The sequence below is a fragment of the Oncorhynchus clarkii genome, chromosome 28 (genome assembly GCF_045791955.1).
Source record: "Oncorhynchus clarkii lewisi isolate Uvic-CL-2024 chromosome 28, UVic_Ocla_1.0, whole genome shotgun sequence".
Taxonomy (NCBI): Eukaryota; Metazoa; Chordata; class Actinopteri; order Salmoniformes; family Salmonidae; genus Oncorhynchus; species Oncorhynchus clarkii.
In genome coordinates, this window is record NC_092174.1 from 26840148 (window position 1) to 26868128 (window position 27981).

Here is a 27981-nt window from a genome sequence, read left to right on the forward strand (position 1 = left end):
CTTCATAGGTCCGTCATTAGTCTATAGAGATTTAGGAAGCATAATAATAGGGAGAATATTCCCTCATACTATGATGATAATGCAATGCTGCTTTTCAACTGTAACACCAGTGTTCCACTAGTGTATACACTCTTATGTTATCCGGTCCTACCTGTGTTTCCATAGGTAGGACTGACAGTGAAGAACAGAATCAACAACCTTTGCATAATCAAAACAGTTGCTTTGTGAGGTGTTCACTGTCGAAGGTGTAAACCCATGTACACTGTTATCCATTGTCATGTAAATGCTGCCTGAAAAGCACCAGGAGGCCTTGCCTTGGCCCCAAGTCAGAGCAGGTCCACCGAGGCCCAGGCCCAGTGAGTCCCAGGAGCCAACACAGGCAAATCCTCTGTGGAAATGCACCAATAGTGGGTTCACCCATAGATGGTGCTAACGGCTAATCATTGACGGTTTGCCCAGGGAGTTGGCTTGCGCTCTCACAAACTCAATGGGGTTATTGAAGAACAAGTCCCATACCACTCATACACTGTTCTAAATATTTTTTTGCTGTGGAAATTTACCACACAATCTTAACTGACAACTGCAAATAAGCCATATAATGAAAATGTACACAATCCTTTCATAAGATGATATACTAACAGGAAGCTGTTTTAGATGACAACAACCCAGAAATGTCCGTGTGTGTGTAGGCTGGTGATATGAGGACTGTTTTTTTAGAACAATGGCAGGCTTTATTTTGGACAGAGTCAATCATTAGCTGGTCACTCCTTCAGTAACCAAGGTTCGCCACTCACAAAGTGCTGTTATGTAAGCCAGATTCCACTGTCCTCAGGTCAGCTACCAAAGAACTGAATCATCTCCAACATGCCACGGGTCATTGTAACACTGCTACACAACAGGAGGTACAGTTAAGTGAATTTCAATAGTGTTCAAAATGTGTTCTTCTGAAACCCTGTGGCGACTGCAACCTACTCTATAGAGATGATCTGTCATTACAATGTATTCATTGTAAGTTTCGGGTTATGCACTCTCTTCCACGTCAACATGTCACACGTCCTGGGGGTTGGTATAGCTCTTGTTGCCAATAGTTACTGTAGGTCTATGTACTTAAATGTTGTCTGTTGTCTTACTTGCATTTAATGTGGTCCCAGTGGTTGGTATTGCTGTAACCCACTTCCGTTCTTCATGTGTCGTCTTGACTTGCTTCATTCTAGATAATATGCCAAATATTCATAGAAAAATAAACAGTTCCGATGGATAAACATTATAATGATCATATGGGTGTATTTTAGACTGATCTATAGATGGAAATACATATAAAACAAACACAATAAACCAAACACAAACAAATATTGCTGCATAGGGAATACCTCTCATCTGATACTTACTATACATCTATTGACAGATGACAATCAATAGTCAATTATATATTTTGATGGTGGTCCCATCTTTATTCATTTTTACCAGCTGTATATGGTGTATATACTGTACATTATAATGAGCGTGAAGGTCACCCTTGTAAGAGCTACACTATATATACAAAAGTATGTGGACAACCCTTCAAATTAGGGGATTCTGCTATTTCAGCCACACATGTTTCTGACAGGTGTATAAAATCGAGCACACAGCCATGCAATCTCCATAGACTGACATTGGCAGTAGAATGGCCTTACTGAAGAACTCAGAGACTTTCAACGTGGCACTTGTCATAGGATGCCACCTTTCCAACAAGTCAGTTTGTCAAATTTCTACCCTACTAGAGCTGCCCCGGTAAGTGCTGTTATTGTGAAGTGGAAATGTTTAGGAGCAACAACGGCTCAGCCGCGAAGTGGTACACCACACAAGCTCACACAACGGGACCGCCGATGCTGAAGCGTGTCGCGTGTAAATATTGTCTGTCCTCGGTTGCAACACTCACTACTGAGTTATAAACAGCCTCTGGAAGCAACGTCAGCACAAGAACTGTTTGTTGGGAACTTCATGAAATGGATTTCCTTGGCCAAGCAGCCACACACAAGCCTAAGATCACCATGCGCAATGACGTCGGCTGGAGTAGTGTAAAGCTCAAAGCAGAAGCAGTAGAAACACGTTCTCTGGAGTGGTGAATCACGCTTCTCCATCTGGCAGTCCGACAGACGAATCTGGGTTTGGCGGATGCTAGGAGAACACTACCTGTCCCAATGCATGGTGCCAACTGTAAAGTTTGGTGGAGGAGGAATAATGGTCTATGACTGTTTTTCATGGTTCGGCCTAGTCCCCTTAGTTCCAGGAAAGGGAAATCTTAACACTACAGCATACATACATTCTAGACGATTCTGCACTTCCAACTTTGTGGCAACAGTTTGGGGAAGGCCCTTTCCTGTTTCAGCATGACAGTGCCTCCACGACGCGAGGTCCATACAGAAATGGTTTGTTGAGATTGGTGTGGAAGAACTTGACTGGCCTGCACAGAGCCCTGACCTCAACACTATTCGCCCAGCATCAGTGGACCGAACTAATGCTCTTGTGGCTGAATGGAAGCAAATCCCAGAAGAGTGGAGGCTGTTGTAGCAGCAAAGGGGGGACCAACTCCATTTTAATGCCCATGATTTTGGAATGAGATGTTTGACAAGAAGGTGTCCACTTTTGGTCATGTTGTGCATTTCCTTGAGGGCTCCAGACACTTCAACAAATGGCTCAATTAAGCGGAATAGATTTCAATGATTTTTGTTTAACCAGCTGATCAAATGTTCAGTATAATGTGCCCCCCTGTTCCATCACCCCCACCCATCCCCCTGTAAACTCTCTCTGTGTGTGTGTGTGTGTGTGTGTGTGCGTGCGTGTGTGTGTGTGTGTGTGTGTGCGTGTGTGTGTGTGTGTGTGTGTGTGTGTGGGTGTGTGTGTGTGTGTGTGTGCGTGTGTTTGTGTGTTTGTTTTTGTGTTTGTGTGTGTGTGTGTGTGTGTGCATGTGCGTGTGCGTGTGTGTGTGTCCATCCATCCACTGGCCAGCTCTGGCAAAAACTGAAGCAGACATGGAGGCAGTATGAGAATGTGTGTGAGTGAGAGAGAGGTGGTGTGGGTGGAAAGGGAGGAGGGAGGGAGAGTGGAAGAGGGAGGGATCAGCGAGGGAGGCAGCCCCAGCCCAGCCACAGTGGGAGGACTATCCCATGCCAGGACTTGTGTCTGCGGCAGCACCTAGCAGCCTTCACTGACTGAAGGAAGTGTGTTGGGGGTTGAGTGGAGCAGAGCAGTGCAGCAGTTCAGGAACAGAGTAGGGCTTCCATTTTAACAAGGCCAACAGAAGCCAACAGCCAGTAGTAGGATTCAGCTGCAACAGCCTGGGAGGGAGCAGCAGTGGGGGCGGCAAAGCCGGACAAAGTGAGCTCACAGAAGTGCCTCTGATCACCCTGCAACCGCATTCCAGCACAGGAGAATGAGCCAGTCAGCCTCCTCTAAGCCTGTGTGACGGGACCTAAACTAAACCTCATCTTCTCTTCTCTTCTTTGCCTGGACATTATCACCCTCCTCTTTTTCAGCAGTGTCTGACTGACAAGGGATTTCAAAGGAAGAAGGAGAATAAAAGTTCCTACTTTCAGTTTTGAAACGGTAAGGTTTGGAGTTTTATGTAGTTTGTAGTGTTTTACTTGCAGGGGAGATGGTTTTTGTGTTGTGCTAGTACTTCAAATCAGTTCTTGAGTAGTTTCATGCAGTCTGGTGATGTTATCAATGCTTCTCTCTTTATCCTGTGGTTCAAGCACATTTCATTCAGTGGAATTCATTCAAAATATAAAATGGGGGCATTGCTTAGTCTTTATTTACTTTGGCTCTGTGCCCTGCTTGTGAGTGTGTGTGTGTGTGTGTGTGTGTGTGTGTGTGTGTGTGTGTGTGTGTGTGTGTCAGCGAGGGGGGGGGGGGACCATGCGGAATTCTGAAGAGAGAGAAGGGGGTCATTCAAACTCAACGTGCAGTGTGGGTGTGATTTCTTTGAATGATACAGTGAGTGTTGTTAATTAAAAAACCATGATCTCTTCATCAAGCTTTGGCTGCAGCTTTTCACACAGTGAGAGAATCGCGCCACTGTGAATGTCCTACTGGTTAAGCTTTCTTTTGTATTGGTTTGGTACTCCATGATAGTTGGGGATTTGCTGTGCTGGAGACCTTTCAGAGCCAGCATAGTCCTCAATGAGTCTGCAGCATTTCTTTTTTCATTTCATTTTTTACTACATTTGTTGAATGGCTGGTCTGCTGGGAGGAAGACAAGATGGAAAGAGAAAGAGAGATATACATATTCTTCAAGCCACAGCTGCTGCGTGGTATTCCAGGCCTCAGGGCTGCACTTTTTAGGCAGCCATTGTTGATGACATGTACAAGAGTCCCTCTTACCTCACATTGGCTACACCCTCCTCCTTACCTGTCTAGATATCTCCATTTCTCTCCTTCCTGTAGCTATCTATCTTTAAAACAAACAGAAGAAAAGCTCTACTGCACCATGAACACACACATAAGAACACACACATACAGATAATGTTTAACTATCTATAGGAACTGTGAGACAAGTGTAGAAAGAACACAGAAAACATGGGAGTTCAATTCTCTTCTCTGTCTCTCTCTCTCCTTTGATAAAAGAGAGATTACAAAGAGCTAGCTGAGAGATGGATGAATAGGACCCTGATAATGTGGTTTGGAAGAAGGCTAGTGTGTGTGTACAGTAAGCTAAGTAGAAAAAGGCATTCGGTTCTTCACAGGGCAGGGACTGACTGTAGGGCTGAGGGCTGCTGGGGCAGTATAGTGTCACAGAAAGGAGCAGCTAGCCGCACAGCACACATATGTAAGCCATTAGCCAGAGTGAAGAGAGGGAGAGCAATGAGAGAGAGAGAGAAAACGGGAGGGTAATCCATTTTGGAACGCATTCCTCTATGACCTTGGGAATGAAGGTGGTAATTAGGTGGTGCTTTAGGAGGCTGGTGGGTGCTGCTGCTGCACACAGATTCAGCCAGAGGCAGGGAAGCAGCTCACTTTCATTTCCCTTCAAAACATCCTGTGAAAATGAGACACAACTATATGTTTGAGTTCCAGAATTGCTAAATAAACAGCATTAAAAATATCCCCTTTTCTCCAGTTCCCCCTCCTGCTGCTTTCCCCCCTACAGATTCCACCGTTTTGTTTATTTCGGCCCTTCGGTGTTGAATGGGCCTCAAAGCCACAGCGTAAATGCATCGAGCGAGACAGGAAACAGGCAGAACAAACTATGGCCTCTTCTCCCCAAAGCCACTTCATCCATCCAGCCTATTATGTTGTTGTGGGAGATGTTATCCTCCCTGACTGTTTAAAGTGTGCTGCTGCTGCTGCTTCCATTCATGCCAGGTATAAGAGCATGCATGGTGCTCTGTCCGACTGACTGATGGGAATTAGGGTGGGTTATTAGATGGTGTCCAGATTTGAATGCTAAATACCTTCAGGAGCCCACAGTCTATGCAAACTAGCAGTAGCACTGAGAAGCGATATACCGCACCACAAGCAAAGAACATGCAGTGTTGAGGTGAAGAGTTGAACCAAAACTAAAGCGCAGGCTCAGCTATTCCAACCTTCCATATTGTGTGTGTACACTCCCTAGAAAATAGAGTTGGACAAGAAAGACACAAAGACAACATTGGAAACAATATAAGAATTCCAATGCTCCATTGAACTCATATGCTTGCCTTACCTCTGTGACCCAAAGCCAGCGGAGATCCTACTAGTACTAAAAGGTGAAATGACGGGTTGCAAATTACATATGACAAGGGCCTATTAAAAAACATTCCACCTTTACAACTCTCCCCATAAGCAGCCGGACTTCCTGAAACGTTAAAAAAACATGTTTGGTGTGGCTGAGGGTCGAAGATGAATGTTTCCCTGGCTGCCGAACCAAGCACACTGACTCCCAGAGAGACAGTAGGCTATGTGTGGCTGGTTTTTACATTGGTCCACAGCACAGCCAAGTCCTCCCATGCTGGGCTGTACTGAGCCATATCCTCCCATGCAGAAATATCAAATGTTGTTTACTTAGCTTTCATCCTTCATTCCACTATTCATAAATGGAAGTATGGCACATTCGACTTGTTAATACCATATTAACTTTAGGTCCTGGTGGAGAGGCTGACTCTACTTTATTGACAATGTTTGGTTCAGAGAGAACTGGGAGGTTTCTTTTCTGGAGTGTTAAGTTGGTGGAGATCCGTCTGCTCTCCTTTTCACCACTGGAACATATTTTGCTTTAATGTGACCATGGTGAATTCTCAACTAACCCAATAATGGACTGCACTGCCACAAACTGTCAGTCATGAACCAAGGCCAGCCAATAGGAACACTTCTAAATTTGATGTTTTGAGTCATGGAATGGAACTTACCACGAGCCAGCCAAGGGGTGATTGTTGGCCATCACATGTTGGCAATATATCCTAAGAAAGTAATAGTGTGGTGAACCTACATCCAATAAGGAATATTGGCTACTCCTGAGCAGTCAAATGATTGAGTAGACGGTGCCTATTTGTTGCCAACTACTATCCCATTGATCTTTAAATCATGGACTTTGTTCACTACATTCTTTCCCTGTTCAATACCTCCCGTATTTATTGACTGATCTACTGGTCCATTGAAATATGCCTAATTTAGTAAGACATGGCTATTATTGTAGTTATTGATCTGGTTTCTGGCCAGACACTGCTGGTGAAATAGTACCTGCTTGGTAAGTCAGGACATATGAATGATATTTACCAATAAAACAATGATTAGGACTTCTAAAGATGGCCAGCTGTGGTAGTAAGCACTGTGGACTGTATGGCTGCAGAGTGAGTTTTATCCCCTCCGTGTGGCTTTAGACACTGTCTTTAAAGGATTACACTGCTTCCCTCACCTTAAGCTGTTTCATGTGCTGCTCCTTTTCCCTCTACACCAAGGACTCCCTCTCTCGGTTTTTCCATTCTTTTAACAGCCATAGTTTATGCTTGTTTCACTTCTCTTGAGTTTCATCCACATCTAATGCTTCATTTCAATATCCATCCATATATATGGTGTTTTTTAACAAATCACTCTCACAGTCACACATACACACAGTCTCCACTCCATCATGATCACCCGAATGTGCCTTTCGTGGAAAACGTAACTGAGGATTCTGAAGACGTGTAGCAACCGGACTAACAACATACAAACAAAACTTGGATGTCTTAATTGGACTTTGTTGCCTTCGTCCAATCCTATGATCCCAATTGGATGACTTTATTATTTGTGACAGGCCAGAATGCTGAGTTTTTGTCAACCGTTGTCACCGACATGTGCTAAAAAATGAAAACAACCATGATTTCACTGTTCACATGATTGGGCCACGTTTCCATCCTCTGAGGCTGACCAACATTGATTACTAGTTGGTGGATTTTATCCTCAGCATATCAACAGCGCTCAGTGTTTCCTCTGCGTAGGCTGTCACTGTGAATAAGAATTTGTTCTTAACTGACTTGCCTAATTAAATAAAGGTTCAATTTCCCTGCAATTTAAGATGGAATATTCCATGCAGTGTCAACTACAGCCAGGTGAGAGGTGTAGTTTCCAGGACTGATCAGGGCTGGGTTTCAATAATCTGAGGTGGTACCTCTCTTCGCCTCAGACCTCTCCTTCATGATGACTGAAAGAAAGGAAACCATTGGAGACTATTGAGACGCAGTCCCAGGCCTCACAGTGCCGAGTGATCTACAGTGCCTTGCGAAAGTATTCGGCCTCCTTGAACTTTGCGACCTTTTGCCACATTTCAGGCTTCAAACATAAAGATATAAAACTGTATTTTTTTGTGAAGAATCAACAACAAGTGGGATACAATCATGAAGTAGAACGACATTTATTGGATATTTCAAACTTTTTTAACAAATCAAAAACTGAAAAATTGGGCGTGCAAAATTATTCAGCCCCCTTAAGTTAATACTTTGTAGCGCCAACTTTTGCTGCGATTACAGCTGTAAGTCGCTTGGGGTATGTCTCTATCAGTTTTGCACATCGAGAGACTGAATTTTTTTCCCATTCCTCCTTGCAAAACAGCTCGAGCTCAGTGAGGTTGGATGGAGAGCATTTGTGAACAGCAGTTTTCAGTTCTTTCCACAGATTCTCGATTGGATTCAGGTCTGGACTTTGACTTGGCCATTCTAACACCTGGATATGTTTATTTTTGAACCATTCCATTGTAGATTTTGCTTTATGTTTTGGATCATTGTCTTGTTGGAAGACAAATCTCCGTCCCAGTCTCAGGTCTTTTGCAGACTCCATCAGGTTTTCTTTCAGAATGGTCCTGTATTTGGCTCCATCCATCTTCCCATCAATTTTAACCATCTTCCCTGTCCCTGCTGAAGAAAAGCAGGCCCAAACCATGATGCTGCCACCACCATGTTTGACAGTGGGGATGGTGTGTTCAGCTGTGTTGCTTTTACGCCAAACATAACATTTTGCATTGTTGCCAAAAAGTTAAATTTTGGTTTCATCTGACCAGAGCACCTTCTTCCACATGTTTGGTGTGTCTCCCAGGTGGCTTGTGGCAAACTTTAAACGACACTTTTTATGGATATCTTTAAGAAATGGCTTTCTTCTTGCCACTCTTCCATAAAGGCCAGATTTGTGCAATATACGACTGATTGTTGTCCTATGGACAGAGTCTCCCACCTCAGCTGTAGATCTCTGCAGTTCATCCAGAGTGATCATGGGCCTCTTGGCTGCATCTCTGATCAGTCTTCTCCTTGTATGAGCTGAAAGTTTAGAGGGACGGCCAGGTCTTGGTAGATTTGCAGTGGTCTGATACTCCTTCCATTTCAATATTATTGAAACACATTGCACAGTGCTCCTTGGGATGTTTAAAGCTTGGGAAATCTTTTTGTATCCAAATCCGGCTTTAAACTTCTTCACAACAGTATCTCGGACCTGCCTGGTGTGTTCCTTGTTCTTCATAATGCTCTCTGCGCTTTTAACGGACCTCTGAGACTATCACAGTGCAGGTGCATTTATACGGAGACTTGATTACACACAGGTGGATTGTATTTATCATCATTAGTCATTTAGGTCAACATTGGATCTTTCAGAGATCCTCACTGAACTTCTGGAGAGAGTTTGCTGCACTGAAAGTAAAGGGGCTAAATAATTTTGCACGCCCAATTTTTCAGTTTTTGATTTGTTAAAAAAGTTTGAAATATCCAATAAATGTCGTTCCACTTCATGATTGTGTCCCACTTGTTGTTGATTCTTCACAAAAAAATACAGTTTTATATCTTTATGTTTGAAGCCTGAAATGTGGCAAAAGGTCGCAAAGTTCAAGGGGGCCGAATACTTTCGCAAGGCACTGTATATACATCTAAGCCTCGCTGACAGCGCCCACGCACCACAGCCCAGCCAGCATTTACCCATACCTCCAGGGGCTGTGTCAGCCAGGGGTTCCAAAGTAGACACACCTAAATCCCCTAAAATCCTTACCTACACTAGTATACCTGTTTCAGCTTGTTCTCTATGAAGCCTGCTGCTGGCAACCTACTTTTCAAACACCACTCTGCTTAGCTTAGGCCTACGCCTTCTCATCCGCCATTACTCTACTGTCTACTCCCAGTCATTGTGCCATGGGTGGGCTGTGCTTTCCGATCCTTAGCTCGGCTGCCTGGGATGTTTGTTGTGTGGTGCCCTTGTGGCCGAGCGCCATGCCCTGAACCAGGAACAAAAGCACTCCTTGTAAATTAAAGAGCAATGATCTGTAGTGCATGTTGGGGCAAGTCACTGCTGTTTTCCTGACGTGACTGGTGAGAGACAGAATGGGACTATGGGAGAGAGAGGTTTAGTTGAAAGGAATTACCGCAGTGTAGAGTATGTCTGGATGATTTATATTGATATGTGATTGAGTATAAAATGATGGAGTTTTAGGATTACATGAAATAGATGAGTGGATTTCCCTAACTTGTTTAAAATGTCTGTGCTCACATCGAAATGTAGATTTGTCATCAGGTATACTCTGAAATATGTTTTGATGTATATAATAATAAAAAAAAGTAGGATAGTCTTTATAAAATAATTAAACGTCAATATAATGTAGGCCTACCCTCCATAGAGCTTCGTGGGATGAGGAAGACTTTGCCCACATTGATTCTATCAAATACCTTATCAAGGGCCGACTATCAAACACAGACTTTAACCTCAAACAGACTTTCAACTCAAATAGGCTTTAACCTCAGAGTTTTGAATAACTTTATTAAGTACAGGGAAATGTCTTTCCATACCCCAAATAAAGTCATCAATATCAATGTAGTTCTAAAAGTAACATAAGGTAGAACAAAAACACATATACAGGGTCAGTTCCAATAGCATATTTACAATGTGCAGGGATACTGGAGTGATAGAGGTAGATACAGTACTGTATGTATAGGGGTAAGTTGACTAGGCATCAAGATATATAGCGTACAGAGTAGCATCAGTGTATATTATGTTTGTGTGTGAATGTGTGTGCGTGTGTGTAGAGTCAGTATAAATGTTATTTGTGTGAGCAAATTAAGTGTGTGTTTGGGTGCATTTGCGTGTGTGTGTTTGTGTGTTGGAGTGTCAGTGTGCGTGAGTGTGTAGAGTCCTTTGAGTGTGCATAGAGACAGTGCAAAGAAATGTAAAAATACAAGGGTCAACTCAGGTAGTCCATGTAGCCATTTTGTTCTCTATTTAGCAATCTCATGGCTTGGGGATTGAAGGTAAAGTACTGGAGGTTACCCATCTCCTCTCTCTGAAACTATGCTCTGACACTTTCTTAAACACAGTCCAGTCCAATCTCCCTTTCACCTAGTCCCCTCCTCCACTGAAAGCACAACCCTTCATACATTTCTGATAGACAGTGTTTCCTGCAGCTACCGGAGAAAATGGACATACCCTGCTATTACACTAACTGCAGACCCTTGTGACACCCCCTACATACACACACACACACACACACACACACACACACACACACACACACACACACACACACACACACACACACACACACACACACACGGTCCCTTTTCATTCTTCTCCGAGGGGTTTAAGCCCCTGGGTGCAGTAGTCCACGGCCCCCTGGTTTTATGGTCCTGGCCCCTTTCTCCAGAGTCCTTCAAAGTGTTTGCCTTTAGCCTGCAGTCACTTCAGACTTTCAGAACCTTGTGGTCCTTTTTCAAAACTCTAGACACAAAACTCAAAACGGCCATCACTTGTAACACAGGCTGTCCAATGTTAAAAACATTGCATTGTGCATTCACATCGTTAAAGAAACCTTGCACTTGCAGAATCATTGGTTAAAATAACTAATTTATCATGAAATACCATAGGAACATTCATTTAGATCACCCACACACAAGATACCAATAGTTTCACTGTGTAGTTGTTCATACAATCATTCAATATTGTAGTACAAAATATGTGATACATGTTTCATTATGCTACTACACGTAAATACATCACTGTAAAATAACTAGTAGAGAGAATACTACAGACACAGTGGAATCATTGAACAAAATATTACATTTATTGATGAAATACAATAAAATCACAAAAAAAAAAAAAAAAAAACAGTTAAAGGTCAACTGCAGTGTTCCTCACCTGGCTTACTGTAAAACATCACTGCAGTGTTCTTCACCTGGCTTACTGTAAAACATCACTGCAGTGTTCCTCACCTGGCTTACTGTAAAACATCACTGCAGTGTTCCTCACCTGGTTTACTGTAAAACATCACTGCAGTGTTCTTACCTGGCTTACTGTAAAACATCACTGCAGTGTTCTTCACCTGGCTTACTGTAAAACATCACTGCAGTGTTCTTCACCTGGTTTACTGTAAAACATCACTGCAGTGTTCCTCACCTGGTTTACTGTAAAACATCACTGCAGTGTTCTTCACCTGGCTTACTGTAAAACATCACTGCAGTGTTCCTCACCTGGCTTACTGTAAAACATCACTGCAGTGTTCCTCACCTGGTTTACTGTAAAACATCACTGCAGTGTTCCTCACCTGGCTTACTGTAAAACATCACTGCAGTGTTCTTCACCTGGCTTACTGTAAAGCATCACTGCAGTGTTCCTCACCTGGTTTACTGTAAAACATCACTGCAGTGTTCTTCACCTGGCTTACTGTAAAACATCACTGCAGTGTTCCTCACCTGGCTTACTGTAAAACATCACTGCAGTGTTCCTCACCTGGTTTACTGTAAAACATCACTGCAGTGTTCCTCACCTGGCTTACTGTAAAACATCACTGCAGTGTTCTTCACCTGGCTTACTGTAAAACATCACTGCAGTGTTCCTCACCTGGTTTACTGTAAAACATCACTGCAGTGTTCTTCACCTGGCTTACTGTAAAACATCACTGCAGTGTTCCTCAACTGGTTTACTGTAAAACATCACTGCAGTGTTCCTCACCTGGTTTACTGTAAAACATCACTGCAGTGTTCTTCACCTGGCTTACTGTAAAACATCACTGCAGTGTTCCTCACCTGGTTTACTGTAAAACATCACTGCAGTGTTCCTCACCTGGTTTACTGTAAAACATCACTGCAGTGTTCTTCACCTGGCTTACTGTAAAACATCACTGCAGTGTTCCTCACCTGGTTTACTGTAAAACATCACTGCAGTGTTCCTCACCTGGCTTACTGTAAAACATCACTGCAGTGTTCCTCACCTGGCTTACTGTAAAACATCACTGCAGTGTTCCTCACCTGGCTTACTTTAAAACATCACTGCAGTGTTCCTCACCTGGCTTACTTTAAAACATCACTGCAGTGTTCCTCACCTGGTTTACTGTAAAACATCACTGCAGTGTTCCTCACCTGGCTTACTGTAAAACATCACTGCAGTGTTCCTCACCTGGCTTACTGTAAAAAGCAAAACAAAAGATTGATTACTACTTCTATATTTCCATCAACCCTGTCTTGTGGATTTGGACACAGGTTCTCTTCCACATCACAATGGATGTTTTCATTAGCCAAACATTTTGGGAAGAATCTTCGGCAGGGCGAATCCAGGCCTGACACTGGTCTGCCTTGATGTCATTGCATGCTTCATCCATGGCCTGGAGAAGGGTGGCTTGTTCGTGAGGGCGCCTATCATATACAGCACCTTCCACCTCCATGTGGAGAAAAATTATTAAATCGGGTTAAGGAAAGAAGAGTATGGGGGTAAGCACAGGGTGGTAAATTGTAGATGGGCCTGAAACCATGCTTGCACCATTTGAGCATGGTGGAACCTGACATTATCCCACACAATGACATAGGTCATGCTATCAGCTCTACAGACCTGATTTAGCTCATCAAAGACGGTTACATTCAAACAGCGAATCATGTGGCTGCCTGCAACTCAATATATAGAGTATATAGAGTAGAGAGCTCTAGATGTTGTTCAACCAAACATTAGAACGCGCAAGATGCTTAATCTAAGCAACTTTGACCGAGGTATGATTGTTGATGCCACACATGGTGATTCCAGCATATCAGAAACAGCTGCCTTCCTGGGATTTTTATGCACTACAGTCTCTAGAGTTTAGAGAGAACGGTGCGATAAACAAAACACATTCAGTGAGCGGCAGTTCTTTGGGCAAAACCACCTTGTTCATGAATGAGGTCAGAAGAAAATGTCCAGACTCATTCAAGCTAACAGAAAGGCCACAAACGCTCAAATAACAGCTGTTTAAAACAGTGGTGTGCAGAAGGGCATCTCTTAACGTACAATACCGTGAATAATTCAGGCTGTTGTGGAGGCAAAAGTACTAGATAGGTGTACCTAATAAAGTGGCCGGTGAGTGTACAGTAATGTCAAATATGAAAATATGGTCTGGAAAAGTGGTACACTTGACCATAGAAACAGTGTCTGATAAAGAATGATGATGAAATATTACATCCATAGATAATGTAGTACAATTGGTTCATGTTCCACGGTAATTGGTGTCAATGGATCTCGTTATCCTGAAACCTTCATGATCTAAACATGGAATATCATTTGTCAGTTTCCGTAAAACTATGCATTAAGAGTAACGCAACAGTACCTTATCATTTTGAGCAGTTGTATCAATTGATAGTTAGATCATTATAATGAAATGCATTTTGAAATGATAATACTTTGATGTTAAGTTGTGTCATTTTGAGCAGGTGATTTAAGTTCAATGAACAAGTGATCTTAGCTTTATGTGTATTGTATCCAAGCAATTAGAAAGAGTGTTAAAGCTTTGAAAAATGTGCATTTTGATCATTGGTTGTGCGTTTGTGTCTAGAGTTTTGAAAAATGACATCAAGGTTCCGATAACAGTGCCAAAGTGATTGTAAAAAACTGTAACTGGCACATTCAGACCTTTTCACTGTTAATCACAACAAACAATCAGGTGACCGGACTGAAACACGACATTTCGATTCAATCCCTTTGTCGTTGGGAGTGTGTGGTGTTAGGGTGGGAGCAGAAATACATTCCAAGCTGACTATTTGTGGTCATCCTGTTGGTCTAGATTAGATAGAGGTCAGGCATGCAATAGACTGACACGTAGATATTGAGAGTTTTGTTGTTTCGTAATTCTAGCTCTACTCAGCCATGCCAAAGCTATCCCTCTGTGGTAACTAACGTGAAATCAATACTGATCTGAGTGTGTTGTGAATTTATGAAATGTCTTTCTGTTTGATTCCTTACTTTGATTCTCGTTGTTACTTATCTTCGTAGGGGCGCCAGTTAACTGCCTGCCTGTTGTTTAAAGAATCACTTCCCTATTTCCCAGCTGACAGGAAAGACAGAGCACTAGGCTGGGTCACAGGCCCTGACACAGATCACAGATGGATAGATAAGAGATGTGTGGATGAGTGGGGGAAGCCTCTCTCTCCCGCTCTCTTTCTCTCTCCCCAGCAGCTACACAGGAAGTTCATGACCATGAGGTCACAGGAACAAGCCATATTTCAGGACTACACAGCACACGACTGGTTTAAACTGGAAGACAACGGAGTTTTCATGTTTTTTTGTTGTTTCATTGTTGCTGTCTGTCTTGTTTTTACTGTGCGAACTTGAGAATGATCAGTTGGTGACTATTTCCTTGTTTTCATATTCAAAAGCAGTTACTTTTTCCATGGAGTAAATGGAAATTAGGAATACAACTAAAGTGAACATAGAAGTGGAAATAGTGTTTCATCATCATCTGCAGTAACCTATCATGAGGCATAATGGCAGTCAGTGTGGCACCTGTGCAGACAGACAGTTAAATGTAAACATACGTCCTCCTTTGTCATACAATCTACAGTAGGCCTGTGTTCCTATTGTAAAGGTATCAGTGGGGTGGCAGAGCACAATGGCTGACACCAAGGACTTTGCTCATCAAACATTGACTAGAGTGAAAACATGCATCCTGTCAATGGGCAGAGGAAAGTGTGTTGCAGGCCCTGAGGCATCTCTCTCTCTCTCTCTCTCTCTCTCTCTCTCTCTCCTTCCCTCCCTCCCAACAGGAAGAAGACCCAGATGTAAGAATGGATGAGGGATACGAACTTGACCTGACCTACGTGACTGAGCGCATCATTGCCGTGTCCTTCCCTCGGACATGCTCAGAAGAGATCTACCTCCACAACCTGAAGGATGTCACACGGATGCTCAAGTCCAAGCACGCAGATAACTACCTGGTCAGTTAACATTACTCTCGTGCATGTGTCTCACACCATTCTTCATCTCACTTGTAGTGCATAGACTATTGAGATACCTAGTCCTTTCTGTCTTATCTGACATCTTGTGGCAGACATCAGATTTCTATCAGAGTGAGATCATTAAAGTTTATCTAAAGTTTGCTTTGTTTATTTGGTTTAAAGTGTGACTGTTATTCACCCTATGTCATTGTCTCATTGGCACATTTTGTGGTTTCTAGAGAAGTGATGTTGACAGGACAAGAGCCTACTTTAACCTCAGCTCAACCATTTAGTGTGGAGTGCTGTGAAGCTTTCTTTAGTTCATATAGGAAAGAGGAAGTGAAAACGGTTGAAACAGTTACTTTTTAATAAGATAGTTATAAAAGGCATATAATAAAATTGCAACATAAATGTATGTATTCATGCATACATATCTTTTTTCTTTCTAGATTATCAACCTGTCGGAGAAGAGACATGATCTCTCTAAAATGAACCCTAAGGTAAAGCAACCATACTGTCTTTTTCCAAATGTGCAACATAAACAAAACATAGGGCAAGACACGAGGTGCTGAAGAGATACAGGTATCAACAAGCTGCAGAATGACTCGGCTGTATTTGCTATAGCTAAATCAATGGATATAAGTGGCAACATGGATCTCAACCGTATATGTTTGAACAACTGTCTAACGAGATAACCCTAGGATTTAGAAAGGCTGTCTCTAGGATTTCTAGAGACTCAGTGCGTGCTAAATAGATTGTTTAGGTTGTATAGAGGTTTTATTGATTAGAACTATCTATAACAGAGTGTGTGTGACTTACCTTGTGTTTGCAGACTCTGGACACGGGCTGGCCTGACCTGCATGCCCCTCCTCTGGATAAGATCTGTACAATTTGTAAGGCCATGGAAGGCTGGCTCAATGCTGACCCTCTGCACGTGGTGGTCATACACTGCAGGGTGAGCAGCATCCTCATCACTCTGTCATCACCCTCTCATCATCTCTCAGTTATTTTCTTCTGGCCAAAGATCACTTGTCTCACCTTATCATATAAAGTCACTGTCCAGTAAAAAATCTAACTTTTTAAAAATTCTGTTAACTCATACCCAAATAATGTTGTTGACTTGTCTAATACTATTTGTGGTCAAAGCAAAAACACTGATCAAACAGACCATTTCCAAATGTTTTGCTATTTCCTCCTGCTGCTGAGGAAATAGCAAGCATGTACAATCAGCTGTGAACTCGCATTAATATTTTTAATGACCGGTATACGCCCACACCATTCTATAGTTGGGGTATGCCCACACCATTCTATAGTTGGGGTATGCCCACATCATTCTATAGTTGGGGTATGCCCACACCATTCTATAGTTGGGGTATGCCCACTCCATTCTATAGTTGGGGTATGCCCACACCATTCTATAGTTGGGGTATGCCCACACCATTCTATAGTTGGGGTATGCCCACACCATTCTATAGTTGGGGTATGCCCACACCATTCTATAGTTGGGGTATGCCCACTCCATTCTATAGTTGGGGTATGCCCACATCATTCTATAGTTGGGGTATGCCCACACCATTCTATAGTTGGGGTATGCCCACACCATTCTATAGTTGGGGTATGCCCACACCATTCTATAGTTGGGGTATGCCCACACCATTCTATAGTTGGGGTATGCCCACTCCATTCTATAGTTGGGGTATGCCCACTCCATTCTATAGTTGGGGTATGCCCACACCATTCTATAGTTGGGGTATGCCCACACCATTCTATAGTTGGGGTATGCCCACACCATTCTATAGTTGGGGTATGCCCACACCATTCTATAGTTGGGGTATGCCCACACCATTCTATAGTTGGGGTATGCCCACTCCATTCTATAGTTGGGGTATGCCCACATCATTCTATAGTTGGGGTATGCCCACACCATTCTATAGTTGGGGTATGCCCACACCATTCTATAGTTGGGGTATGCCCACTCCATTCTATAGTTTGGGTATGCCCACACCATTCTATAGTTGGGGTATGCCCACACCATTCTATAGTTGGGGTATGCCCACACCATTCTATAGTTGGGGTATTCCCACACCATTCTATAGTTGGGGTATGCCCACACCATTCTATAGTTGGGGTATGCCCACACCATTCTATAGTTGGGGTATGCCCACACCATTCTATAGTTGGGGTATGCCCACTCCATTCTATAGTTTGGGTATGCCCACACCATTCTATAGTTGGGGTTTGCCCACACCATTCTATAGTTGGGGTATGCCCACACCATTCTATAGTTGGGGTATTCCCACACCATTCTATAGTTGGGGTATGCCCACACCATTCTATAGTTGGGGTATGCCCACACCATTCTATAGTTGGGGTATGCCCACACCATTCTATAGTTGGGGTATGCCCACACCATTCCAACACAGGGAGAATTCAGCAGAAGGTACTGCCGGTTGGCGAGTGGGGTCATGGTAATGGTTCTGGGGAGTTAAAAAAAATATGTATTGTTTATTTATAATCTAATAACACTACCTGTTACTGTTGCAAATGATTATGCCTAAGTATTGGCACACAAATATGAATTAAATTGACATCTTGTCTCTTGTCTTGTATTTCAGGGTGGGAAAAGCAGAATTGGAGTGGTCATCTCATCGTTTGTGATTTTCACTGACATATCTGCCAGGTAACTGCTGCAAAAAATGGCATCTCATGTAGCTTTTTATCAATATTTTCATTTACTGAGGTTTAGCATTGTGAAATATGACTTCACTCTAACCAAAATATCTGACCTCAGGAGAGAGTGAGTAGCACTGATTGAATGTTTGGGTCCAAACTCCTTGTCAACTCCAACCAAATGTCTCAGATAAATATAGGCCTAGAAACAAAGATAATATATTTCACTGTCTGACCACTACTGGTCCACTCAGCCCTTTCACTGAATTCCACAGTCATTCAGAACGTGAGTCAAACAATCAATACTTATGGTTGTGGGATCAAAGGCAAGCCACAAGTCATGAGTCACGCTTACAGAATTACACACTCTAAATCAACATGGACAATACTAGACAGTCATGACAGTCAGCTTATGACAGAAACGGACGTTTATCACAAAGGTCAATGTAATTTTCTCTGAATGGACCTGGAAATTAATTTAGCAATTAAATATGAGTTTCAGTAAGGCACTTGAGTAGAAAATAATTTCCCCTCAAGCACATGCAGTTCCTCTAAGTGGATAAAGTTACACAAACAAAGATGAAAGTCATTTACACTCTGAAAGGATATCCAGAGCAGCTGCAACTCAGCTAATCCCTAAAGTCAAGAACCGTCTGCAAACATTTAGCGAGAAAGTGGTTCATAAGGTGAAGGGAAGTGCTGTGTGTGTTTGTGTGTGTATGTGTGTGTCTTATGGAGATCCTTTGTGCAAACAGCCCCCTTGTGAAATGGGTACACATTGGCCCAGGCCTGGCTGGAGAGGGGAGAGAGAGACTGATAAAGAGGGAAGGGGAGAGAGAGAGCAGAACAGAAAAAGAGTGAGGACGGTGAGGGAAGGAAAGAAAGTGAGGGAGAGGGAGAGAGAGGCAGAGAAAGACAGGGAGATTTAGAGGGAGATATATGGTGGGAGAGGGAGAGAGAGGCAGAGAGAGGCAGGGAGATTTAGAGGGAGATATATGGTGGGAGAGGGAGAGAGAGGCAGAGAAAGGCAGGGAGATTTAGAGGGAGATATATGGTGGGAGAGGGAGAGAGAGGCAGAGAAAGGCAGGGGGATTTAGAGGGAGATATATGGTGGGAGAGGGAGAGAGAGGCAGAGAGAGGCAGGGAGATTTAGAGGGAGATATATGGTGGGAGAGGGAGAGAGAGGCAGAGAAAGGCAGGGAGATTTAGAGGGAGATATATGGTGGGAGAGGGAGAGAGAGGCAGAGAGAGGCAGGGAGATTTAGAGGGAGATATATGGTGGGAGAGGGAGAGAGATGGAGAGACAGATGAGGAAGAGAAAAAAAGACAGAGAGAGAGACCTCTAGTGAAAAGCCTCCAGCGCCGGTTGGTACAGCAGTAACTGGGTACACACTCTGACCTCTTTCTCCTCTCCTCTCCTCCTCTCCTTTTTGTTTACTCTGGATTGTCTTCCTGTCTGGTTACTTTCTCTCTTCATCGCTGTCAGTGTGTGCATGCTCACATTTGTGTGTGTGCACATGTGTGTGTTCGTGTACATGAGTGCGTGTCAGAGAGAAACAGAATATGTATTGAATAAGTGCCAATATTTGTTTACAGTGTGAGTACCTCCACTCTGTCAGCCAGGAGGGTCTCTGGTATAGGCTGACGACTTACGCTCAGTTCAGTTTAGTTCACTGTTCCCTTTTTTAAAACTAAAGGTCTTAACTAAAGCTTACTTACCATCATTGTCAGGAGTGTTTACCCTGTCAGTGCTTAAGCCTAAACAGTAGAGTAAGTCAGTGTTTAAGCCTAAACAGGAGGAGGGTAAGTCAGTGTTTAAGCCTAAACCATGTCTGTGTCTGTCTCACATAGTGCTGATCAGGCCTTGGACCGCTTTGCAATGAGGAAGTACTATGATGACAAGGTCTCAGCATTGATGACACCTTCTCAGAAAAGGTATGGCCTCTTCTCAGGCACAATATTCATCTACTCTCTAGTACTGAGGAAATGCTCATTGTGTGATATGGATGGTGAGGTAAAGGTGTTTCCCCACACCCTCCTTCATATGCCTCCATTCCTCCCTATCCCTTTACACACACACACGCACACGCACACACACACACACACACACACACACACACACACACACACACACACACACACACACACACACACACACACACACACACACACACACACACACACACAGGTCTATACACACCCCTTTCTGCCCATGTTAGGGCAAGTTCAGGTCCCAGTCCCACCAAGACCAATAGAAAACCTATTGCATGTCTTTGTCTTATTTGTCCATTACCATTGAAAAGGGCCTGTGATAGTCGCTCCATTGTGTGTAATTGAAACAGAATGGGATCCTGTGGTGACCTGGTGCAATCTAATCCTGCTGCATCACACTGATTCCCTGTGACTCAGTCATGCTGTGGGCGCCTCATAAAGAATATTCCCATCACAAACACACAGGCTCAATGCATCTCAGAGCGGTCCTTTTCCCATGTGTACTTCAGTAACTGGGTTGCAATTGTCATGGATGGACTTATCCATTGATGTCAGGGTTGTAAGTGATCTGTTGTTGTCCACTGTAACCTATATGCAAAGGGGTTTAGTTAGTGAGGATCATCTAGCTAGCTATTGTGTGGATTACTATATCTCTTCTATTCTTTCATGCCAGGTATGTTTGGATCCTGAACAGTCTCCTGAGTGGGTCGATGAAAATGAATGCTTCTCCACTGTTCCTGCATTGCATCATTCTTCATGGGATACCCAACTTCAACCCTGCAGGAGGTAACTGAAAACACTCTTTTGTTCACCTATTGGCCAACTAGGAGATACAAATGCAAATATTCCACTCAGTCAATACAGATGTAGGATCTTAATTTGATCACTATGTTGTAGAAAACGTTCCTACAAAGCAGGACATTCGGGGCGGCAGGGTAGCCTAGTGGTTAGAGCGTTGGACTAGTAACCGGAAGGTTGCAAGTTCAAACCCCCGAGCCGACAAGGTACAAATCTGTCGTTCTGCCCCTGAACAACCCACTGTTCCTAGGCCGTCATTGAAAATAAGAATTTGTTCTTAACTGACTTGCCTGGTTAAATAAAGGTAAAAAAAAAAATAAAAAAAAAATAAATAAAAAACCAGGACATTCGAAACATGTAGTATATCTGAGTTTTAAAACGGCTTCTGAAGTTTGTTGTTTTTACTTTGACATTATAGACATGATTTTCCCTTTCAAAAAATGTATTAACCCCTACAAAAATGTCCATTCATTATAATCCACATAATAATTAACATTTCCTGTTGCTGCAGGATTATTTTCCTGCTGTGGCAAACTGGCTCAAATTAAAATCCTACATCTGCAGAAGCTAAAAGTCTGACAAATAACTACCAATAAAATCCCTATGAGGCTATCTAGATAGAAGTGGGATTCTCAGAGATCTTGCATGCTAAATGAACCTCTCCTTTCACACGGACTGAAGCACACATGTATACGTGCACATGCACATATGTAAATACGCACCACAGAATAACTTCTTTATGGTCTGTAGTAAGGGAATCCACGCCCATTTTTTTTTTACATAAACAAATGTTTTTTTTTTTACACATTTCAAATCAACAACAAAGACTTCCCTGAGATGGAACCAGTGACCTAATTTGAGCCGGATACTGACGGAACAGGATCTGGCACCTCTCAAATTTTGACCTTTTTGTTCCGAAACCCATTTGCCAGGGTCAGTTCCTCTCTTGGCATGAAAAAAAATTGTCACTGTTTGCAATGTGAAAAATTATAATAAAATCAATCAGAGTTATTTCAATTAGCCTTCTCTGTAATTCTCCTGCCACCTAAAAAACGTAACACGTAATGTGAAAACGTACCTGATATTCTAAGAATTGATTGGTGTTGGGCCGAACCGGGTTTATGGTTTGCGCAACATTGTAATCTGTATAGACCATTGCTGTGGTGAGAGAGAAGCACACCTGTATCTCTCACAGAACTAGAATGACATTCACTTTCTGTGATCTCTCCCTCTCTCTGCTCTGATAGACACGCGCCTGCAATTCTCATCTCTCCAGCGTTGCACTTTGTTTATTTCCTTTAGAATCATACACTCTTAGCTAAAAATATGCTATATAGTACCAAAAAGGGTTCTTCGGCTGTCCCCATAGGAGAACCCCTTTTTGTTCCAAGTATAATCCTTTTGGTTCCAGGTAGAACCCTTTCCACAGAGGGTTCTACATGGAACCCAAAATAGTTCTACCTGGAACCAAAAGGGTTATCCTATGGGGAAGGCTGCAGAACCCTTTTGGAACCCTTTTTCTGAGTGTAGCTGGAGGAAGGGTGCGGGAGGTAACGCAGCACCCCTGATAAATTGAAATACATTTGCCAAAGTTATAGAATTACTGCTGTCTGTTCAGAAAGAAATGAAATCATTCTGAATACCACACCAGGATTAGACCAATAATTTAGCCACAGATCAAAAACGTTTCAGCTTTTTTTTAGCCTAGCTGCAGATTGTGTGTAGCCCAATCACAAGGCATGCCTACAGTCTGGAACGTGCAGCAAATCTGTCAGTGAACAGCACGCAGCCAAAACAGGCTTTTTGCAATATTTCAAATAGCCAAACATTGCGGTAAAACACAGGTTTGAAAGCAAATGGATTCTGCTGAAAAGAGAAGAGTATTGTCTGTAGGCTACCAGATATGTGATCAACTTTTAAATAGGCCTATTGAGCGAACAGCATTGTTTTACAAAGTAAAACAAGAGAGACATAGGCTTTTGGCATGAGCGCATCGGCCATCGGCGGTGAGTGAGCTAAAATCAAATCAAATCAAAGTTTATTTGTCACGTGCACCGAATACAACAGGTGTAGACCTTACAGTGAAATGCTGACTTACAGGCTCCAACCAATAGTGCAAAAAAGGTATTAGGTGAACAATAGATAAGTGAAGAAATAAAACTACAGTAAAAAGACAGGCTACATACAGTAGCGAGGCTATAAAAGTATCAAGGCTACATACAGACCACGGTTAGTCAGGCTGACCGAGGTTGTATGTACATGTAGATATGGTTAAATTTACTATGCATATATGATGACCAGAGAGTAGCAGCAGCGGAAAAGAGGGGTTGGAGGGTGGTGGGTGGTGGGCGGGACACAACAAGATAGATAGCCTGGTTAGCCAATGTGCGGGAGCACTGGTTGGTCGGCCTTGGTTGGTCGGCCCAAATCAAATCAAATGTTACTGGTCACATACACATGGTTAGCAGATGTTATTGCGAGTGTAGTGAAATGCTTGTAACGCTGCGCATCATTGGGTGAGTCAGTGAAACTGGAAAGCTGTTTTACACTATAATTTTCTCCCCATATTGTACAATATGTGTGTTTCCACACATACAGGCCTGGGCTATTGATGGATTCAAGACCAGGTTGTTTTTATTGATCTCAGATTCTCAATTTGTGAGGTATTTAAAAAGATTATGCTGAAGTCTCCAGTCATCTTAAACTATGTAAAATGATGTAAAAGGCTATATTTCTCCCACACCCTTTTCTGCAAGCGCCTCTACACTACTGCTCTATGCCAGCACGCAAAAGCCATGATATGCATGCAATGCTTTATTATAAATATTAATTTATGTATTAAATATTAATTTCACTTGTTCATAAATATTAATTTATAATAGCAACCCAGGTCAGCCCCCTCTCGGCTCAATTTACAAATGAAGCACTGGATGGAACTACTGGTACAAACCTCTGTTAGAACAGCAGTTGACCACAGTGGAAACATACAGAACATGTTGCATGTGACATGCCTATAGGTTGCTTGAGAGGCTGCCAATGTCGCATGTGACGCTTACATAGAGATATGCCTAGTAGCATCTTAGAGACTGACACAATTTGTCAAGTCGCAAATTGTCAGGTCAGATTTCCTGTGCGTTCTCTGTAACAGCCCACAAGAAGCTTGAGGGAAAGGATTTATGCCATTTAATTAGCAATACATCTAAGCAATTATGACTAACTGGCACTTGATACCAACATGAATTAATACATGATACAGTATAACATAACATTAATGAATTCATGATGCAGTACATTGATACAATGCCATTTCAAAAGGTAACCTAATCATAACACTTGTTCATTTGGTCCCCGTTCTTTCTGCTGAATTCCACTCTTTTCTTTCTCTTTTTTCAAGTGTGTCGCCCATATCTGAAAGTGTACCAGGGAATGCAAGCTGTCTACTCCTCCGGGGTCTAGTAAGCACACATTTAAACCCCCTACTCCTCAGGGGTTTAGTAAGCACACATTTAAACCCCCTACTCCTCCGGGGTTTAGTAAGCACACATTTAAACCCCCTACTCCTCCGGGGTTTAGTAAGCACACATTTAAACCCCCTACTCCTCAGGGGTTAGTAAGCACACATTTAAACCCCCTACTCATCAGGGGTCTAGTAAGCACACATTTAAACCCACTACTCCCCAGGGGTTTAGTAAGCACACATTTAAACTCACTACTCCTCAGGGGTTTAGTAAGCACACATTTAAACCCCCTACTCCCCAGGGGTTTAGTAAGCACACATTTAAACCCCCTACTCCTCAGGGGTTTAGTAAGCACACATTTAAACCCCATACTCCTCAGGGGTCTAGTAAGCACACATTTAAACCCCCTACTCCTCCGGGGTCTAGTAAGCACACATTTAAACCCCCTACTCCTCAGGGGTTTAGTAAGCACACATTTAAACCCCCTACTCCTCAGGGGTCTAGTAAGCACACATTTAAACCCCCTACTCCTCCGGGGTCTAGTAAGCACACATTTAAACCCCCTACTCCTCAGGGGTTTAGTAAGCACATTTAAACCCCCTACTCCTCAGAGGTCTAGTAAGTACACATTTAAAGCCCCTACTCCTCCGGGGTCTAGTAAGCACACATTTAAACCCCCTACTCCTCAGGGTTTAGTAAGCACACATTTAAACCCCCTACTCCTCAGGGGTCTAGTAAGCACGCATTTAAACCCCCTACTCCCCAGGGGTCTAGTAAGCACACATTTAAACCCCCTACTCCTCAGGGGTTTAGTAAGCACACATTTAAACCCCCTACTCCTCAGGGGTTTAGTAAGCACACATTTAAACCCCCTACTCCTCAGGGGTTTAGTAAGCACACATTTAAACCCCCTACTCCTCCGGGATCTAGTAAGCACACATTTAAACCCCCTACTCCTCAGGGGTTTAGTAAGCACACATTTAAACCCCCTACTCCTCCGGGGTCTAGTAAGCACACATTTAAATCCCCTACTCCTCAGGGGTTTAGTAAGCACACATTTAAACCCCTTACTCCCCAGGGGTCTAGTAAGCCCACATTTAAACCCCCTACTCCTCAGTGGTTTAGTAAGCACACATTTAAACCCCCTACTCCTCAGGGGTTTAGTAAGCACACATTTTACAATTTAGTTTCACAATAAGTATACCATTTTCTTTGAAGCATTATTGGTTGTTGTTCTAATTCACTTTCCGTGAGTGTCAGTGATTGGTCATAGAATGTTCTCTCTGATTGGTTGTTTGTCTCTATTACCCAGTCACATTGGGCCTGGACACAGAGACAGGATATGCATCAGTCTGGAACCTGCTCAGCTGCTAAAGGGAGACATAATGGTAAGACCAACTTCTCATAGCATCACATAACATATGTATTGGAATGTATTGGGTATACCATACAAAAAGAAATAGGGAAGTCATGATAGATAACATTAACAGAAGACATTTAAAATGGTAAGAAACATAGCAGATGCCAACAACTGACTTGATAAAGGTCACATGAATAGCCACACAAACTGCTGTTACACCCTGTCTCCCCCTGTCTCTGCAGGTGAAATGTTACCATAAGAGTGATGTCACTTCGGAGCGTGAGGTGATCTTTCGGCTCCAGTTCCACACGGGAGCAGTGCAGGGCTACAACCTGATGTTCGAGAAGGAGGACATGGAGACTGCCAATAAAGGTACACACACACACACACACACACACACACACACACACACACACACACACACACACACACACACACACACACACACACACACACCTGGAAAGGCCTAGAGAATGTCTTTGCTGGACTTCATTTTCCTTTATAAAAAACACATATGCAGCATCATTCATCTTTCCGTTGCGTTACAACGCAGCCACACTCACGGCATTCCTTTGTGTTGACTCTGCAGAACCTAGATTTCCTGATTACGGGAAAGTAGAGCTGGTGTTCTCCGAGGGCCCGGAGAAGATCCCAGGTATTTTTCTAACTCCTTAACCCAGTTAGAAAAGCAGGAGGGTTTGAAAACCTCCAGACACATGGTGCTTTCACCACCTAGCTTCCCCCTCGATCCCCCCTCCTTCCCCCTCTTCCCCCTGCCGAGATGAGGATGTGGAATTCTGTAGAGGGGAAATGTAGTGTGAAGTGTGTACTGACAGATAGGTAAAAGAGCATGGCATGCCCTGCCTCCCAGCCCCACAGGAGGGTGTGTAGGGAGTGTGTGTGTGTGTGTGTGTGTGTGTGTGTGTGTGTGTGTGTGTGTGTGTGTGTGTGTGTGTGTGTGTGTGTGTGTGTGTGTGTGTGTGTGTGTGTGTGTGTGTGTGTGTGTGTGCGTGCGTGCGTGCGTGCGTGCGTGCGTGTGTGAGCTCATGCATGTGTCCGAGCATGTGTGGTCTACACAACTAGTAAAAAGTAACATTCCTTCACCTCTCAGTTGGAAGATGAAAACACTCCGGCCACAAATCACTTCTAGGAAAGAAACACAAAAGGCTTATTTCCAACAGTGTTCCTCAAAAGTTTAAACCTAGAAGATTGCCCCACTGATCCCTTGCGGTTGATTGGACCATATAAGAACCATATAAGAGCATCTCAGAGTGAATCCTTGGTTTTGATTGGTCTAGGTGCAGAGCGCTGGCAGAACGGGGCAGACGTCAGTGTGGACTACAACACAGCCGACCCTCTGACACGGTGGGACTCCTACCAGAACATCAATGACGGGGAAGGTAACAGCAGTCACTCTGACTTATTTCTCCTCATTACAGTGTGGAAGATAAAGCTTACAATCACTCTAACTTACTATCATATGATCCACCATAATTAACAAACAAGTTCATCCAGTTACCAAGCCATATCTGGGTCAGTAGTATAGCATGTCAGTTTTATGAGTTTTATGAGGAATTTATCTGCTTACATTGTCCACTGTGCCATTACTAGGGTGTTTTTTCTGACCAGTAAAATATCTGGGCCACATGTAGGCTGTCCCTGTCAGGAACAACTCCTTAACCAAGCTCCAGTTTTACCAACACAGGTACACCCAGGTAAAACCAATCAAAACGCATCTGGTTCAGTCAGTGCTTATTTTTTATAAATTAACAAATGGATCATTCCTTAGAGAGCCAACCCACTGGGCACAGATGTCAATTCAGCATCTATTCCACATTGGTTCAACATAATTTATTTGAAATTACATGCCATCAATGTTGATTCAACCAGTCCGTGCCCAGTGGGAGGTGATAACTGCAATATTTTTTCCAGTGAAACAGATCTCTCAGCAACCCTGTAAACAGTACTGCAGAGCTTGACAGATTCATAGTCCTATGCTCTGGTTGGCCCACCTCATTCTGTACTGTATCATATAGGGACCACAGCGTGATTACATTAACACACACACAGTCAGTCG

The 27981-nt window shown here is 43.1% G+C and overlaps 1 protein-coding gene across 1 annotated transcript in view; it reads left to right on the forward strand.

Annotated features, from left to right (window-relative positions):
- Positions 1–3169: 3169 nt before the first annotated feature.
- The window catches only part of LOC139387090 (tensin-3-like), a 68160-nt gene continuing 43348 nt past the window's right edge, over positions 3170–27981 (forward strand). The window contains exons 1-12 of the mRNA XM_071133090.1: positions 3170–3585; positions 15456–15626; positions 16076–16126; positions 16459–16581; positions 18242–18306; positions 20148–20231; positions 20962–21074; positions 24481–24541; positions 25857–25932; positions 26147–26276; positions 26494–26559; positions 27203–27304. Of these exons, the coding sequence (XP_070989191.1) occupies positions 15477–15626; positions 16076–16126; positions 16459–16581; positions 18242–18306; positions 20148–20231; positions 20962–21074; positions 24481–24541; positions 25857–25932; positions 26147–26276; positions 26494–26559; positions 27203–27304 (1021 nt within the window). The 5' untranslated portion in view covers positions 3170–3585; positions 15456–15476. The remainder of the gene's footprint in view (positions 3586–15455; positions 15627–16075; positions 16127–16458; positions 16582–18241; positions 18307–20147; positions 20232–20961; positions 21075–24480; positions 24542–25856; positions 25933–26146; positions 26277–26493; positions 26560–27202; positions 27305–27981) is intronic.